The sequence below is a fragment of the Euprymna scolopes genome, chromosome 34 (genome assembly GCF_053919585.1).
Source record: "Euprymna scolopes isolate OS-2025 chromosome 34, ASM5391958v1, whole genome shotgun sequence".
In the NCBI taxonomy this organism is placed as follows: domain Eukaryota; kingdom Metazoa; phylum Mollusca; class Cephalopoda; order Sepiida; family Sepiolidae; genus Euprymna; species Euprymna scolopes.
The window spans coordinates 56,176,766-56,196,506 of NC_136515.1; the positions used below are offsets into that span (position 1 = coordinate 56,176,766).

A 19,741-nucleotide genomic window follows, 5' to 3' on the forward strand; every position below is an offset into this window, starting at 1 on the left:
TTTACTCTAATAGTTTATTCCCTAGGATTGCAAAACTTTGGCATTCCTTCCCTGTTTCCTGTTTCTCAGACTGTATTTACAGCAGAAGTTTAAATGTAATGTAAACAAACTCTGCACAGTCCTTTGTTAGGCATAATCCCAAGTATTAGTCCCTTGCGTACGAGTAGTAGTATACCTTCTTGGGGGGGGGGAAGAGTGTATGTATATATATATATATATATATATATATATGCCATCCACATACAGTACTGTTTCGCTGTTTCACAGTTCATCAGTGCAGCTAGACAGGCAACTGCCTCAAGCCAAGATCGAAACCCGACCACCCAGTCAAGGCTTCTCACCATTGTGCTATACGGCTGATGCTGAGTGGGTTATGAATTAACGATGTTTTGACATCGTCCAAATGCCTCCGCTCGATTTGTTTACACAAAGAGCGTCGCTTAATATGCTAATGGCAGTTTGTATATCACTTCCTGATATGCTCAACCCAAGATAAGGAGCATATGCACACATGTACATATATATATGTAGACAAATTATTTATAACTTATTAATTATTGAAACTATGTGCCATCTACACAATTGGTAATCTATAGTTTTGTTTGAAACAACAAACATCTTCATAAAAAGTAGATCCAAACAGAATCAGTGAATCTCTTTTTAGTTCTTCCATTTTGTCTTTGTGACATTTTATTTTATGGAATATTGTGTATTCTATCCTCATAGAATATAATATATCATTCAAACACGGTAGTGTTTGAATATATGGTTAAGTGGCAGTTTTAGTCATTTAGAACTGCTTTGAAGCTTAACAGCTCACTCATTTTTCAACCAAATTTCAAACAATTATTACAGTTTATAGACCACCTTCTCAGCTATACTGTGAAAATTTTGTTTTTTTAATTTTCGTTCAGTAAAACAAAAGTTATGGTGAATTTACTGGCGTTACAAACTGTAAAAAAAACATAAGGAGGTGAGCGACGTTTTTCTGACTGGTTTCCATAGCAACCGCATCGCTTCAGCGACTAGTGTTACTACTAATTCACCACTCTCGTGAAAAGTGAAGTAACAAGTCAAACAGAGAGAATGAAAGCAGACGAGTGCCATACATTGTTTTACATATGTGCATGCTATGTTTATGAGGGCCAAAAAATCAGATTGAAATTAAACAAAGAATAAGTGGATTTACTGGAAACCTGGAAAAATCATGGATTACAATAGAAAAATGCGAGCATGAAAAGTAATATGGTTAAGCTTGAATATGGAAAAGTAAAGGACAAGATATTCTAGTAAAAAATATAATAAATTTATGACAAAAATATTGCAGCATTAAGAATTTTTTGTTTTAAATTCAATTTAACATTATATAATCAATTCTTAATGCTGCAATATTTTAAGTTATAAATTTATTATATTTTTTATGAGAATATCTTGTCCTTTTCTTTTGCATGTTTAAGCTTAATCATATTACTTTTCATGCTCACATTTTTCTATTGTAATATATAAATATATATAATCAAACAGTGGTTTAAAAACAATTCAAATGGCACAGTATAGGGGAAAAAATAGAGGGAGAGGGTGTTAAAGTTCTCTAAATATATATATTTGTGTGTGTGTGTGTGTAAGTTTGAAGTTGAATTCTTTTTTCTTTTTTACTTAAAAAAAATAAAAAAATAATCAAATACACTGCATTTTTCTATTACAACTCATCAAAAGTGTGTGTGTGGGGGGGGGGAAGGGGTCGGCTAAAAACAAAAATCTGACTCCAAACTACTGAGTCACATTGACACAACCGACTTTGATTCCTTCTACAAAAATTGCTAACTTTTGAATCTTCACCCTATAAGTGGACAAATAACAAATCAACCCTTTTTGAAGTTATCCAATGCAAAAGCATAATTATTTCTCTGAGCCACCATTTATCAAGGCCAAAAGTCACTCGAGGATAAGGGTTAATGAAATGGATGGAGTATCAGTTGATGATTAATCAAACACAAGTTGCTAGCTCACTGGAAAGGAAATTGCAGTTTCATACTTTCTCCCAGAACAAAGGACCACAGCAGATCCGATTTGAATCGAACTCAGCAGTCGGATTTCTTTGGTAAAAAACTTTCGTCTGATGAATTAGAATGAAAGATCATTGGTGAAATGAAAGCATGAATTTCAAATGCGGTTCCAAGAAGAAAATTAAAATAAGGAGTTGCGGACGAACGGACTGACTTTGAGGTTACCTTCAAACACTAGCATCATAAGATTTCACTTTTTCTCTGTATCCTGCAATGATCAATTCCGTATTTCCCAGGTCATAGTTCATCCAGAGAAAGTGGTATGCGATGTTGGAAAAGACGACGAGATATTCCAAAAGGGCAAATATTGTGTAAGCTGAAATTATAAAATAAAAATGCAAAAAAATAAAAATGTGTAGACAAATATATCATTACAGGTGTTAGATATTGATCTGACAATGTCAGGTAACCTGATCAATTATTATTTTTTTTTTTTTTTTTTTAAAGTTTGAAACACAAGTAGTGGCTAGTTAACTTAGAAGAACAAGTGCGCACGGTGGAAATTCTTCAGAGTTTAAATGTATTGTAACGCTTTTATGGTGGTCGAAAAACGTTTTTCAGCTGCCATATTACTTCCTATTTACTTGCCTCCCCACGAGTTAGACACAAAGTCGGTTTTTAATGTAGAGAAGCAACAAAATGGTGAAATATAAAAACAAGTTAAGCTAAAAGTAAAAAAAAAAAAAAATTTTTTTTTTTTAATTCAAAGAATTAAAGAAAGAAAAAAATTCAAAGAAATTTCGAAACTCATTAAGATGAATAAAGATTACCTTTAAAGTAGTTAATAAAATTCTTGTACATCATATTAAATATGTTATGAAAAGTTCTGACGTTTTTATCATAAATTTTTGAGAGCATTAATCTCATTTCAAACAAACAGTTCAACTTAAAAATATAAGAGAATCATAATGAAAGAATCATAAATCTAAGGTATTTTTTAACGATGTGATTCTGATTCCCCAAAAATACACAATTCTTACGATTAACGATTCCGATTACTCATCCCACCACTAATTATTATTATTAGAAAAATAAAACAATTAGATCTTGGAAAATGTGGATTTACAGCTTGGAATGTTTAGTCAGGAATTTAAGTTAGAAAAAAAAATAAATAAAGTCGATTTAGAAATTTAAAAATAGATTTGGAATTTGGTTAGTTAAGTAAGCAAGATTTTAGCTTATGCAAACGACATGCGATTTGGTCTGTTTCACTGACATAATACTTAGTTAGCAAAGATCAAACTGATGAGTTGTCAAGAAATACATTAGTGAACAGACGTGTGGATGACTGTTGGAAGCAGAAAGGGGAATGAATGAAGATGTAGAAAGAGACTCAGCGTGCCAAACTCTGACAATGGAATCCATATGATGAATAAACTCATGTAAAATATATTTCTTTGTTATGTCGTTCTTTTAAGGTTTGGCCAAATAAGAAGGTATGTGATTCTTTTGTAATGAGATGAGCAGACGTTATCGTTTGATTGTAACAAACTGACTATGAAAGTTTATGTGTCATGTTTGTTAACTACGTGTATTTGTTAAAAAGCGACTGCACATATAACAAGCATTTTATGTACATTCAGGACACAATGAATATTTCTATACTCGGTATACACACATTCATTAAAAAATCAAAGACACTGCAACATAAACAACTAAATGATTGACACAATAAATACAGAATGCATATATCTAACATATAAAAGACTGTCTGTCTGTCTCCATATTTTCAAATATCTACCTTCTCTGGAACTAAAAGTCAGAGTGGCGCTAGGGGCCTCAAATGATACCATTTTTTTTTTTACGGACTGTTCTTTTATGGGTCTCTAGCTGGTTAAAATAGTTTTTTTTAAAGGGTCAAAAAGGGGTAAAAATTGAACAAATTGTTATACATTTTGTACATTCATCTTAATTTATTTTTAACTTTTAATCAGTTCATATGTGTGCTTTGTTTGTACTGTGGTAACGTAAACAGCTTTGAAGGTTACAATTTCGGTTCCAGCTGATGGCACCTAAATACTTTTTTTTTTTTTTTACTTCTGAAATTACGACTTTATACTGGCCTGCTTCTCGTTTGAATACAACATGGTAGCCTTCAAATCCAATGTAAACAAGTTCTTGTTGAACTGTCCCCATAAATAATCAAATTCTACCCAATTTATGCCATTAACGATTACTACACATTCATTAACCTTTATCCTCGAGTGGCCTTCGGGCTTTGATAAATGGTGACTTCCAAGTAAAAAAAAAAAAAAAAAGAAAGATGAATCAGAGATTGGAGCTGAGTTGAGCATTTTCTATGGAAATAATGAAAAAGAGAAAGGCTAGTAACGTCTCTCTTGTGAGAAGAAACCATAAGAACAGAAGAAACCATCAACAAAATTAAAAAGAAGGCATGGTAAAAAGAGCAGGTGAACCTTTCCGCAGAATAAACCCGGCATTTGGTTTATTTTTAGACGTGCACATAACTTCACATGTACGTGAATCAGTTTACAAATATTCTTATGTTTTGATATACATTTTCAGTGGGATCTTCAAATTAAGTAACAGCGTTCACATCTGGAGACTTTATTTTTAATGGAAATCACTCCAGACAACGCATGACGCCACTTGATGTAAGGAGCTAAAAAAAAAAAAAATAAATAAATAAAAAAATACATCAAGGTCAAAAACTTGCCAATGATAAGTGTTAGATAGGATAGATTCTAACCCAGAAAACAGCAATCCTTCCCTCTTTGTCAGAAACATCGCTTCTGGAATGTGAGGACTAAAGGAATAAAATAAGGGAAACGAGACTCACAAGAGTTATTTTCTAAACCAGAACTCGTTTGGATTGTTAAGTACACAAAATCACTGCCATATCTATAACATTTCAAAAGCATGATATTAATAAATAAAGAAAGTATAACAGTACATCCTCGTTTAATTTTGTTTTTCTATTGTTTTATTTATAAATATAAATTACATGAGCATGCAGGTAAATGTAAACAATAATCTTAAGAGAAAATAAGATATATAAAATGCTATATGTTTGTCTGTCTGTCTGTTTCCTTCCATATTTTATAAATATTTCTTCCGGAACTAAAAGTCGCAGAGCGGTGCCAGGGGCCTCAAACAATTGGATATATTATGGACCGTTCTTTTGTGGGTTTTAAGCTGGATAAGATCATTTTTAAGGGGTCACAAATTGGGTCAAAACTGAAAAACTTGTTATACATTTTGTACATTCATCTTAGTTTATTTTTACTTTTCAATCAATTAATATGCGTGTAACGTTGGTACAGTGGTAACGTCACCAGCTTTGAATGCTACAGTTTTGCTTTCTGTTTCAATTCTAGCTGATAGCACCCAAATACATTTTTTTTCTTTTACTTTTGAAATCACAACTATAATAATGTATACGAAATCTGGACAAATTAAAATATCATAATTAAGCGTATTTTACACCTGGGCAAAGCCGGGTTCCCACCCTGCTAGTGTTTTTTAAACCTTATAAACTTCTATTCATTTTTTATATGTCTTGTCAACATTGCAACTAGCATCTGAAGCCATTCACATAAGATAAGTTACACACGTGTCCTGCTGTCTCGACATACAAAACTAAAAGTGTCACATAATTGGTTATGTTTTTGGTTTTTTTTTTTCAATTTTCACTCCAAACAAGGCACAGTGCCATTTTGAAGTTAAGGGCTACTATCTGGGACATAAGCTGCAGGGATATTACGAAGGGAGATGAGTAGCAAGATTTCTGTCTAGCAGTTCTGGGTAAGAAACTGTTGAAATAGAAGGCTTTCTTAGATCTAGGGATTTCTACTGTGTAGGGGTGGGATTTAGCTGCTTGTCAACCCACCCACTAGAAAGATATTTTTTGACATATCAAGAGAACTGAAACTACAGATGACGCTATGAAAACTACTCAACTTTGCAAACCATTCGAACCATCAAGGCCAGTACAGATATTGTAATAGAGTGTGCATGGACGCGTGTGAGAAAATATTAGCAGCAGAAGCTGAAGGGTATCAGAGTAGCAAAAATATTAGCAGCAGCCGTTATGCAAATTAGTGAGTGTGTACGAGCTTGCATCACAAGAAAAGGAAAAAAAAAAAGCAGCGCATGGTCAAAGAGAGAAGCAAAATGGGAAAATGGACGTGTAAAGACGAGCGCGAAAAAGAGCTAGCTGACGGGCGGTGCAAGGTGGTAAGGAGACAGAGACTTTTAAAAAGCACATGTGTGTGCGAAAGGACTTTTACAAGATATTTAAGTGTGTTATTTTGGAGGAATCACGAATAAATGCACTTGGAAAAATTGCTGAGTCGGATTTTTATTTCTTTTTTTTTTTCCATGGGGGATCACCACTTAACAAGGCCCAGAAGCCACTCAGAAATAAGGGTTATTGTGTCTACAATAATCAATGGGATAATATCGTAGTAATAGTTGGTATTGGAGATTTGATAAAGTGTCTTTCTTAAGGGAGCAACTAATCAGGAATTGGATCTTGAAGACATCCAAGTTGTCAGGTGGGAAACGGGCAAACGGAAGAGAATTCCATAGGCGTGCACTTCTCTGAAAGAAGCTTGGTTCATGGAATCTACGTTTTGATTTAGGTACAGATAAAGAGTGGGGAAAATTACTGACAGTGGTTTTAGCTAGACGGGTGTTTATCGTGAAAGATTGGGGGGGGGAGATTGGAGCTCAGACGAGCACTTGCCATGGAAATAACAATAAAACAAAGACAAGCTCGCAACGTCTCTTTTGTGGGAGAGAGGTTGCAGGGAAAAGAAAAGGGCATCCCCACTAAGCCACAAGTTTATTTTGTACTTTGTCAAGGCAGGATAGGCTGTTTTTAGAAGCTCCAGCCCAAATGTGGCAGCAGTACTCCATCCTTGGACGTACTTGGCTTTTATACAGATAGAGAATTGCATCAGTAGTGAGATATCTTCTGGAGCGATAGAAGGATCCCACCATTTTTCTGTTTTATTTGTTTGTTCATTTGCAACGGTACCAGGTAGTGTTGTTACGCTATCTAACATGAACGGCACCCATGTAAACGGGGGAAAACATTTTGTGTTTGTTTGTGACGTGTCCTAAATGTGTTACTAAATGTCTATTAGTGGTTCTTCACTTTCTGAACCCACTTTACGTTTTGTGATCATCTAATGTTCATATGCGTGTGTGTGTCATATATGCATCTTCGACATACCTTTATCTTCTCTGCTCACTGAACCTGGTCCATCCTGACTTCATCTTGTTCTTGGAGGGGGCTGGAACCTTTTGTCTGAAACACATTGACCCCAAGACGATGATTGCTTTTCATATTAGTTTTTATTTCACTTTCCAGGATGTCACGCAGATGAAAATGAAAAGTGAGTTTCTTTGTTTGTGGTCTTAACAGTCTACATTGAGAGACACGTCACTCCCTCCCAAGAGGGGAGGAAAGACAATCATAAAACCCAACCGCTCTGCTTCAATCCCAAGTTCCAACTCTCTGATCTCCAGCTAACCTGAACACGTGACTCACACGTAGATCCCATCAGCTGACCAGACCTTCCAGTAAACTTGTCTATGATATAGCTTTGTCATATTTTGACAGTTTGACAGGTTTTATAAATATTCATCATATTCATCTCTTGTCTACCTCTCCAGTTAGATAGGTAGAACAAAATAAATTATCGATCTATTTCATAACAAGAGGTTTGAACTGTAACGACACAATTTAAAAGTAACAGCCACGTTACAATATAATGAATTTAAGGTACGAGGTGCCTTCAATAAGTTTCCAGACTTTCTTCACATGGGTACTTTTATTGATCGTATGCACACGAATTAGTTCCTTTCAAAGTAATCTCCTTCAGCTGCAATGCACTTGTACCATTCCAAAAACTTCTGAAAGGCCCCATGGAAGTCCTCTTGTATGAGCGTGTCAATGACCCTCTTCACAGCTTCTTTCATCTCAATTGTCTCATAACGACAGCTTCTAAGGTTTTCCTTGAGCTTAGGGAATAACCAAAAGTCACAGGGAGCAAGGTCTAAACTATAGGGAGGGTGATTAACTGTCTCGATGCGCATTTTGATCAAATAATCTGTGATCTTCTCTGAGCATCCTTGGGACAAACTTCACGCAAATCTTCCGCGTCTTCAGTTCCTTGTGAATGTACAGTTCCCACACTGACATCAAACTGTGCACTTATTGTCTCTATAGACACATGACAATCCTTATCCATGAAATTCTTTATTTGGCCAATAAACTGATGTACTGACTTCCTTACTCCTCCCACACCTCACAGACACCCTACTTTCCTTGAATCTCTTATGCCACTCAAAAACTGATGCTTGATTCATGCAAGAAGTCTTAAGCATTCCTTATGTTCCTGTTGCATTTTTTTTCCAAGTTTAAAACGGAATTTTATTGCATATTGTTCTTCTAAATTGCCCTCACATCCAGATTGTATTTTTTAAATTCACTAGTGACAATCAGACTTTAGTAAGGTGTATTCCAATCCTGCTGTAGCTGTTCATTTGAACCTGAAATCATAAAAATTGGTCAATCATCATATAAGATGTGTAGCAATAACATACAGAATTCAAGAGTTTATGACAATTTTAAATGCCTATGCAAAAACGTATTGAAAGCACCTTGTACGTAAACAAAATGAGAAGTTCCATGCAAATTTAATTAGAGGATAAGTTAGATGATAGCCTGACGTGTATTGGAAGTGGCGTGTAGGAGCACGTACATGGCAGAGAACTTATGCAAGATTTTATAAATAAAAAACGAGCATGGAGCTAAATGTAAACAATAATCCAAAGTGAAAAGATATATTTAGATGAAACCAAGAGAACTGAAACTATTTAGAAATTCCATAATGGAAACTACTCGCCTTTGCAGACCATTGAAATTATCAAAACCAGCACAAATATAGCGAGAGAAAAAGTCCTTAGCTATACTGTAACCCCTCCTTTGGAGAAGGTGGTTAGGGGCCCTTTTTATCTGGAATTCTCGGCCCCTGTCGTCTAGTCTTCTAAGGTTGTTACATGAAATCTGGTATGCTGAAAACGAATAACAAACTCACGCAGGCAAAAGAACAACAAACACTTGTATCTAGTCTACTGAAGCTTAATTTCGCAAAGTTATGTACAAATGTTTTTACAAATCTCAATCAGTTCTTAGTAAGTTTTTTTCAAAGTCTCAAATCTCTTCACAGACAGCGACAGACGGTTGGATGAGGAAGGTGGAGGGGGTCACGTCTCTATACGGTCTGTTCTTCCCGAAATCAACAAGCAATCTGTTCTTCTGACTGACTAATTTTAGCACGACAGTCGTATATATAGTAAGGTATATGGATGGGGTGGAAGCTCTCCCAGCCAATAAGATTTCGCCACAAAATCGAAAGCTTTAGGTTTTTGCTTGGGTACAATTCCCATATCTGAAATTTGAATTCTGATTCTCACGACTGCCAAGGCCAGATGTCAGTTCTGACATCTGACTTTGGGTTCACGAAGGCCAGACAATGTTATGCATGAAATTTCCTGTCATCAACTTAACTGCAAAACATATTTCTCTGGTTTCAAACAATATCTATTTTGACATGAAATAAAAAATATATATTTATTTTCTCTATCTTAAATTCTTGGGTTATCTGGCGTCACCCGGGAATGATAAGCTATCTCAGCGTGGTTCTAAAGCACCTCAATGGGGGATTACATCACAATACTATACACCACTCATCTAGTCGTATGTAAACTATGAAAGTACTTTTGCAGTTTATGAACCGTGCTATTTTATTAGACAGGCTTTTCAAGTGAAATTTAATTTTTACTGTATCTTTTGTTTATTAAATTGTTGTCTGAAAGTACAGAATATTTAACAAAGCCCATCCTCCCCATGTTAAGAATATCCTTCTAAATAATAATGTTATTATTTCAACACGGTCCATAAATCGTAGAAGTACGACTATGAATTCAAATCTGGCGTGACAGTAGTCATTTTTTTTTTTTTAACGGCATATTAACCCTATTCAGATTATTTAGTTTTGTTAATTAGAAAGTTATGTTTAACTTTAGGATGGGCAACATCGCAGACCTGTTATGCACGTATTCAGTTCCAAAGGAGTGACATTAGTAAGATTGCATGTACACAGTTATGACAGAAAAGAATACATACTCATAGAAACAGTTTTTATTTTTATTTTTTTTTTTTTCATAGGCATCACCACATTATCAAGGCCAAGAGGCCACTCAAGGATAAGGGTTAAAGAGTGTACAGTAGAAATTGGACATTATAGTAATCATTAGTAATGAAAATTTGGTAAAGTTGATAACTTATATGGAACGGCTCATCAAGAACTTATTTACGTTAGACTTGAAGACAACCATATTGTAGTCAGCCGGAAAGCAGGAAAACGGAAGACAATTCCACAGGCGTGCAGTTCTAAGAAAGAAGCTTTGTTCATGGAATCTACGTTTAGGTTTAGGCACAGATAAAGAGTGGGGGGAATTATTGATAGTGTTTACAGCTAGACGAGTGTTTCTTGTGAAAGTTTGGCGAGTTTTATTTTTTTATTCAATTTTCACCCCAAACAAGGCACAGTGCCACTTTGAAGTAGGGAACTACTATCGGGGACATAAGTTGCAGGGATATTATGAAGGGAAATGAGTAGTAAGAAGTTTGTTCACATTACATTTGAACTTCTACATGTCAGTACGGTTGGGAAAGCAGAATCCTGGAAGGGAGTTCCAAAATCTAGCAATTCTGGGGAAGAAACTATTGGAGTAGAAGGCTTTCTTACACCTAGGGATCTCTACTATGTAGGGGTGGGATTGAACTGCTCGTCGTGTTTGTCGAGGGTATTTACATTGAGGGGGTACAAGTGCTTGTGGTTCATCAGAGCATTCACCATTAAAATACTTGTAGAACAGGCGGAGGGATGCAACATTTCGTCGATGGGACAGAGGCTGAAGCCTAGATGACAGTTCAGGACCTATCAAGTTAGCGACTCTCTTTTGAACTCTGTCCAGGAGCGAGAGACAAGTAGCAGATGCACCAGCCTAAATGTGACAATAATACTCCATACATGGATGAATGGTGGCCTTATAGAGGTACAGGATACTTTCAGGTGTAAGTAGCTTTCTAGCATGATAGAGAGAGCCCACCTTCTTCGCAGCAGCCTTGGCAATGCTCTCAATGTATCTAATCCAGTTCACACTCCATGTGAATATTAAGCATAAGGTATAGAACAAAATCAAAAATAGTCACAAATTTAATAACTAATACTTGGTTGACGTTACCTTTTCTGTTTTAATGCTAAGACCCTTCTAGGCATGGAACTGATCAGTTGACGAATATCATCTTGAGGAATTTCTTGTCATGTCCGACAGAATAATGACAAAAGTTCAGGCTTAGAACATGGCTTATGATGCTCCAAAGGTTTTTTAATTGGGATCATATCTGGAGACTGACTTGTTTATTAATCCCATTTTGGCTCAACCAATGTTGTGTCGCTCTAACAGAGTGACGAGGAGCTCCGTTTCCCATAATTAGGGAGTTAATTTGGTTCATTTTACCATTTGAGAATATTGGTAGGAGTCATTCATATAATATTGAAACATATTTAGCAGAATTGATGTTTCCTTCGCTTTCCACTAGGCCCGAGCGACCATTTATCCTAATTGCACATAATACCATAATTCTTCGCAGCTCTATCTATTGAGAAGATATCTGACAGCTGTTTGGAGACTGATACCAGCTTATTTTGGAATGTCAAAAACTTTGCACAGAGGATCCTCTACAATATTGCTTTTAACAAGTTTTTTTTCAATAAACATATACTTTCTAGAACAAAATCATAAATAAACGGTTACTAATTTAATAACTAACACTTGGTTGACACCCACTTTGCTGTTTTTAATGCTAGGACCCTTCTAGGCATGGCATTGATCACTTGACGAGTATTATCTTGAGGAATTTCTTGCCATGTCTGACGCAAATTATGCTAAAATGTTCAGGCTTAGAAGACGGCTTCTTTTCTTTTTTAACGAATCGTTCCGGTCTAATATGCTCCAAAGGTTTTCAATTAGATTCATATCCGAGGACTGAGTTGGCTATGAAAAATTTATTAATCCCATTTTGGCCAAACCAATGTTGTGTCACCTTAGCAGAGTGACAAGGAGCTCCGTTTCCCATAAATAGGGAGTTAACTTGGTTCAGTTTACCGTTTGAGAATATTGGTAGGTGTCCTTCACGTAATATTGAAAGATATTTAGCAGAATTGATGTTTACTTTGCACTAGGTCTGAGCGACCATTACTCGAAATTACACTCCATAACATAACCGAGAAACCCCCATATTTCAGCATTGGCTGCAGGCTTTTAAGTCAACTCTTGTTGAGGGAGCCTCCATACCTATACCCTTCCACTGTCGGAAAATGATGCAAATTGTGACTCATCAGAGAAAATGACATTAGTACAAAAGGTCATAGGTCTCTCCATCATCTCATGAGCCCAATCTTTTTTTGCGCTTGATATTGGCAGGACGAAGAAGAGGTTTCCTTCTCACAGCTCTACCATAGTATCCCAGCTAGTGAAGATATCTGACAGCTGCTTTGGGACGAACACCAGCTTGTGTTGCAATGTCAGAGGCTTTGCACCGAGGATTCTCTTCAACATTTTTTTTCACAAGACTCAAGGTACTTTCAGAGGTGACTTTCCAGGGGCGCCCTGGATGAGGTTTTGTGCACACCTTGTCCTCTCTTGTGAACTGTACGATCACTTTAACAGTAGAAAGGGATAGTGAAAGATTTCCTGCCATTTTGTATTGACTGAGACCACCTTCATGTTGATCCAGGATTCGACCTTGCAGAAATTCTGATAGGTCTGATGCTCCTTTGGTTCGTGGCATACTTCAATATTGTTAGAATATTTCATTAAAATGGCATCCAAGTTATTTCGTCACTATTCTTATTTGTAAATATAAATAAACATATATTAATCCTAGGAAAAATATTTAAGTGTCTATTTTTTTCTGTCATGTTTGTGCATATTGCTTCTTATACATTGGAACAACATCCTCTTTGGTCTACCATGCTTTATAGCATCTGGGATATCCATATATATGTGGTGACTGCTAAAAAGCAAATGGCTCTAATCTGTTGCAATATTTTTGACTCATAATGGGGGTAGATTTTAAATTCTCCCCACCAGAGCATTATGTGACACAAGGTCGGAGGTGGGAGATAGGTAAGCTCCCCTAAAGGAGGGGCAACAATTGCCCAAGTATCCCCCGGTCAGGGCGCCTCAGGCAACAAGCAATAAACTTGCTCAACCCGCAAGCCGGGTGACAAGGCCTGGGAGGGTGGACTTCCTGAGTGATACCCAGATACTGTACCTCGGTTCAACAGGTACTGGACCAGTTCCCGGCCCCGCATCTGTCAGGCTGAGTGTCAAAAACGAATCCTTGATGAGTACTCTACCCAGTCTTCAATCCGCCTAAGAAGCAAGGAAACTCATCCCATCACAAATAATGGGGTGTGGTCCCTCAGAGTTGGAAGATTCTATTTATAAATGCTGCTGCTAGGAACGGACGAATCAAATTAATTCCCGTTCTGCTATCAACCAATCAGAAACCAGAATTGCTTCATAAATATTAAACCTTTTTTTAGCAACCTTGCACATATTTTGTTCCGTATCAACACAAGAAGGATCTTTTACTCTTTGGCTACAAAATTACAAAATTATTTTTTTAACGATCTGATTTTTTAAGTCTGTGATTATCTCAATGCTTACTTCACCCACAACCTTCAAATATTTCTCCAACAACACCTGAGAGTCATCCAGCCTCATCTTTTTCTTCTCACATCTTACTCACAGCTTCCCGTACCATTTCTTTCTCTCAAATTCTTATAACTGGATCAGATACTGCTTTTGCAACTTGTAGATTTTCACGGATCCATAAAAACTCGACATTCATCGATCTCTCATAATGGTATTTCCAAGCATCCCTCTTGTCCTGTTCATTTGTTGCTAGCACTCCATTGCCATTTCAAATACAATTCTCTCCAACAATATCCATATTTGTCTTTGCCATCTGTTTAACTATCCTGAATCCTTCATTCTTTTGATCATCCTTTTGTAATACACCTGTAAACCTGGCTTTTCCAGCTTCCTTCTTGGCTTTGGATATCGTTCTCTTTGCCTCCACATACACATCCTCATTCACTAATTTCTTTTTTTCAATTTTTCTTTGGCAAACTTTTCAACTTTTTCATTCCATGTCACTCAATTCCTTGGGACCCTTTTGTTCTCTGACAGGTACTATGGAAACAATGGTAATACACATTCCTTTTGTTTTGTGATCTGATTTGGCAAATCTACGATCATCTCATTACTTGTGTACCTACAGCCTTCAACATTTCGGTACTTCTGCATTTACCAAACCATGGTTTCCACAAAGTTTCTCAGGTGTGCTTCCTTGCTGCCGGAACTAGCCAGAAGCAGCCGATCAAAAAACGTTGAACCACTACGAGAAAATTACAATGATAAAAAAACATAAAAATACAATGAATAAAAGTACAAACATGTATCTAACTCAACCCTAATCTGTGTGATTAAAATTAATTTTTTTATTTGTTCTGATTTATAAAAATGTAGACTTTATGGATTCATATAAGCTTAAAAAAAAAAAAAAAAAAAAAAAAAAAAAAGAGTGTTCGTTAAAAATTGAAGAATGTTCAGCCGACCTTTTCCAGTTATTTCCATCAGCTGCCAAACGAGCCCGAGCTAACTTTATGGAAATCATGGGTTAGTAAATGCAGAAGCATCAACCTTTCTGAAACAATGCCTGAGAGTCATCTAAGACTTACACTTTTTCATTTTAGATCTTCTCATTATTTCTTTCTAAATTCTTATAACTCGGCTAGATACTTGAATATTAGGTTGATGCAAAAAAAATATTTTTTGACTTGAAGTTGAATGTCAAAAAATGACATTTTTGCACCAACCTAATAAATAAACTCAATATAAAATCATCCCCAAAAAACTGACCAGAAAAACTTGCAGCCGAAAAATAGGGGTTAACCTACTTTAGGATGTCATTTAATATTCTACCCGATTTTGACAGATACTCCTTCCACCCAAAAACACAATTGCCAGGCGTGTGTACATTTAACTAGCAATATATATATAAGATTGAACCTTAGTGTTGTTACACTGAATGTTTTTGTTTAATAAGACTTATTTTCATTCTTTTTTGCAGATATTTCATAGAGTAGTTTGTCAAATAGTTCTCTGTAAAATCTGTAGGTTTTATGTTTCATTCTTCGCGAGTTCTTTTGATTCATTCAAATCTTTTAAGGCAGGAATTAGTGTTCAAAACTTCTGAATTTATTGAATGGTACTTTAATATATGCTTCTTTTTTTTTTTTAAATGACTGCATGAGTGATGAGATGCCGTAATCATGTGCAAACAACACAAACAATTTAAAAATAATAAGATTTAAAAAAAAAATATCTTGATTTTGACAGCAAACGATTTGTTAAAGACAGTGAAAAAGATGAAATAAAATAATCTTATAAAGCAGGAGTGTTCCGTGTTGTTCAATAACGTTTGCCTTAATGAAAATATGCTAACTAAACACACACACACACACACACACACACACACACACACACACACACACACACACACACACACACTGTATCAATCATACCAGTCATTATAGGAGCAACCGGGCTAATGAAAAAGAATTTCAAAAACTATCTGGCGAATATACCCGGTGAACCAAGTGCAAGAGAAATACAAACAATAGCACTTAAAGGGACGATTAGAATCTTAAAAAAATCTCTCGGTTGGAGTAACTAAACTAATGGGAGAATGCTTGGCATCCGGTAGAATGCACCATCCCCAGCAAAAACGAAGTGATAAGAAAATTAAAACAAGAGTGATGGGACAATCTCAGAATGTTTCCGATTCCAATACAATTACGGATATCTGTTCTAATTTCCTGAATATGAATCTTTTTAAATCTTTAAATATTCCGCTAGAGTTATTTTTTATTATCATTATTATTTTTTTATTTTTTTTAATTTTCAGATTAAGGATATACGTATATGTGCATATATTTTTGCAAAGTGCAAAAATACACTGCAAGGGGTGGATGTGATCTGTTGATTTTAATTTTACTAATAGTTTAAAAATCAATCAATATTTATTATTATTATTAGTACAAGCAATGGATAATTAAGTTTAAAAAACAAAATAAAAATAAAACAATTAAAAGAATCGTTTTGGGCATCAGAAAATAGGCACAAATTTTCAGATTCAAATACTCCAAAAAGTTTGGATCCTGATTAATCATCCCAACATTAACATATGGATAATGCATGTATATTTAGGAATTTTTTTTTTTCACCTGAGGAAAAAAAAAAAAAAAAAAAAAAAAAAAGAATCGTAAATATCGAAATAGTTTTGGAAGCAAAGAGTCAAAAGAATACATTTTTTAATGATATTTTTATTTATTTATTTCTTAAGCAATTTGTGGCTTAGCTTCACATCTTAGCTTTGTTGAAAATTGTAGATAAAAATTCTGATAAAGTTACAATTAGAAATAAATCAATCTTATTCCCTCATGAAAAAACAAAAAACAAATAAAAAACAAATAAACCCTCAAATTGATTACAGCAAAAAACACAAAAACAACAAACGTTAACATAAATATAATTTAAAAAAAAAAAAAAAAAAAAAGACAATTTTACATATTAAAATGATCAGCACCTTATAGTCCTAGAGCATTAGCATTTAACCTGAAACCAAATGTTAAACTGATTTTGTCATACAGAATAATATACCAAAAAAAAAAAAAAAAAAAAAAAAAAATCCAAATTTTCATCTTATGCTTTCAAGATATCAAAACCGTGTAAAAGGATACAGGAGATGTAAATTAGTCAGACGTTTACTGACGAGGGAGACAAAACTTGAAATTATGGAAAAAAAAATATTAAAATGTAATTAAGATTAAGAATTTTTATAATGTCAGTCAACGGAAAATGGTAGATTAGTTTCTTAGGATTTGGTGTAAAGGGGAATTTCAGAGTGCATCTGTTAAATTCCGACTAGAAAATTTCCTTGGTTGCAAGCAAAGCAAAATTCATGGAATGTTCTTTCAAATCCAAACAATATCTGGTGGCCTATGTCAGCCTTGGTTTATATCTGTCTTCCCCGGAAATGGGGGTCTAGCACATTATTTTTGGGGAGGCAGGTATATACAAAGGCTAATCTTTTGTAACGTATGTGTGCATAAGGTTAGGGAGAGGAGTATTACTTAAATCTTTGCGAATGTATGTTGTGTGTGTGTTGTTACAAACAAACTACAGTGGTCGCCTATGCATCTAGTTTAATTTAGACTTCTGTCTCTCCATCTTTTGTCTGTCTTTCTATCTGTAGTACATTTATTTATACAAACATTATTGGCTACATATGTGCATACATGATTCTGCTGCAACTCCTTCAGACCAGATCTTTTTATGAAACAAAATTTTGGCCTGAAGACACTCTGAAGGAAAAGCAGCAGAAACATGTATGCACATATGTAGTCGATAATATTTGTATAAATAAATACACCATAATTACGCTCTGCTTGTCATTGAGCACTTCTGGATAAACACAAGCGTATAAGTGCATTATTACATCTAGGAATCTACAATAATACAATCATGATATGTCTATTTATCTGTACAGGCTCATGTGATTGCTGCGACAAATGAACTACAGTCGTCTGCTATGTGCTTAGCTTAACGTAGATTTTCTTAACTGCAGACAAGATGAACTAAAAGACTTAAAAAACATATGCAATGAATTGTTGGAAAGCACCCGAAATAAATGTCTTGCTAAAATTTTTTAAAATGTAGAGTCGAATTCCTTTCCTTTTTTGCTTGTTTCCTTGTGGCTGTCTCAGACACAACGTGTTGGATCCGAGCGTTAAAATGTAACAACATGTTAAAGATTAACAAGTATGTTACAGCCAGATGGAACAACACTGAAAGAAGTCAGAGTTAACATACCTGAGCAGCAACATAAGTTATCAAAATTCGCATCTCAAAAGCATGGGTTGCATTAGATAAGCTGCAGTTTGTATGGACTTCAAGGCAAACTGACAAACTGAAATGAACTACAGTAGTCTGCTATGTGCTTAGCTTAATGTAGATCTCCTTAACTGCAGACAAGATGAACTAACGTAGTGATGGAGTCTGTCCTTGTTTACAGTGCTACAACCTGGACACTCACCCAAAGATTGGAAAAAATAAACTAGACGCCATATGCTACGAACAGTGTTAAATATATCTTAACAAGATCATCCTACTAAGCAGCAACTTTATGGCAACCTACCTGCTATATCTACTACCATCAGGGAGCGATGCCTAGGATTTACCGGTCACTGCCAGAGGAGCAAGCAAGAGCTAGTCAGAAATGTATTTCTGTGGACTCCGCGCATGGGCACATGAGCATAGTATGAGAGAGTCACATTGGGCTGAGCAAGACCAATCAGATAGATAGACAGCCAGATCGTTATCCCACTTTTCGCTCGAATACATTTTTATCACTTTCTCTCATGTTTTCCTTGCAAAAACTATTCTACATCTAACCCAACAACTCTTACCCATTCTTTCAATGTGGCCATACCATCAAAGTCTACCCATCTGCACACATCTTCCTATGACGTCCAAATTTAATCTTTCGGAACAAAGAGTAGTATATGTTCTAACACTACAATTCATCCTGTCTGCCTTTCGTCAGTAAAGAGGAAATCATTCTAGACCGAGGCAATTTTAATTTTTGTCCTAATCCAGCGGGCCTCTTTTCTGGGAAACTGGATTTTCCCCATATAAAAAGCCAACTATGTGCTTAACTTTGCTCTCGTGGGGAGACAAATAAAAAGTTATGAATGAGCCACTTCATTGTCGAAATGGAAACAAAAAGATTTTTAATGAAAATTGCTCCAGACAATGCATGAAGTCACTTGAGATATATATATATATATATATATATATATATACACACATACACACTATTTGTTTTTACAGAAGCAATAACATGTTGCTACACAGTCATGAGCATGTTTCAGTCAGCTAATTACCAGTAACTAGAGACCTCTTCAGGCGATAAAGCTTATAGAAAAACAAAGTTTGCTTTCATGCGATTCTTTCACCAGGTGATACATCTTATACGAAAGCAAAGTTGCTTTCGTATTAAGCTGTATCGCCTGAAGACCGAAACATGCTCAAGACTGTGTAGCAACACATTACTGCTTATGTAAAAACAAATAAAAAGTATACCCTGCTCTACTTCGGTATTGAGCACACTTGTATCAACCTCGTTAAACTTCATTGGTTACTTTACCTCTGGAAAAAATAACCTAAGATCATATATATATATATACATACATACATACACACACATATATACACAGGGTGTCCACAAAGTCTGGCTGCATAATCTACACGGTGCCCACAAAGTCTGGCTGCATAATGTAGCCAGACTTTGTGGACACCCTGTATATATGTCATCCACATACAGTAATATTTTGCTGTTTCACAGCTCATCAGTGCAGCTAGACAATCAACTACCTCAAGCCAGGATTGAAACCCGACCGTCTGTATGACAGTCAAGGCTCCTAACCACTACGCTA

At 35.5% G+C, this 19,741-nt stretch overlaps 1 protein-coding gene across 1 annotated transcript in view; it reads right to left on the bottom strand.

Annotated features, from left to right (window-relative positions):
• Positions 1 to 2,095: 2,095 nt before the first annotated feature.
• LOC145259212 (acyltransferase PGAP2-like) overlaps positions 2,096 to 19,741 on the bottom strand; it is an 89,583-nt gene continuing 71,937 nt past the window's right edge. The window contains exon 5 of the mRNA XM_080117045.1: positions 2,096 to 2,382. Coding sequence (XP_079973171.1) covers positions 2,234 to 2,382 — 149 coding nt within the window. The 3' untranslated portion in view covers positions 2,096 to 2,233. The remainder of the gene's footprint in view (positions 2,383 to 19,741) is intronic.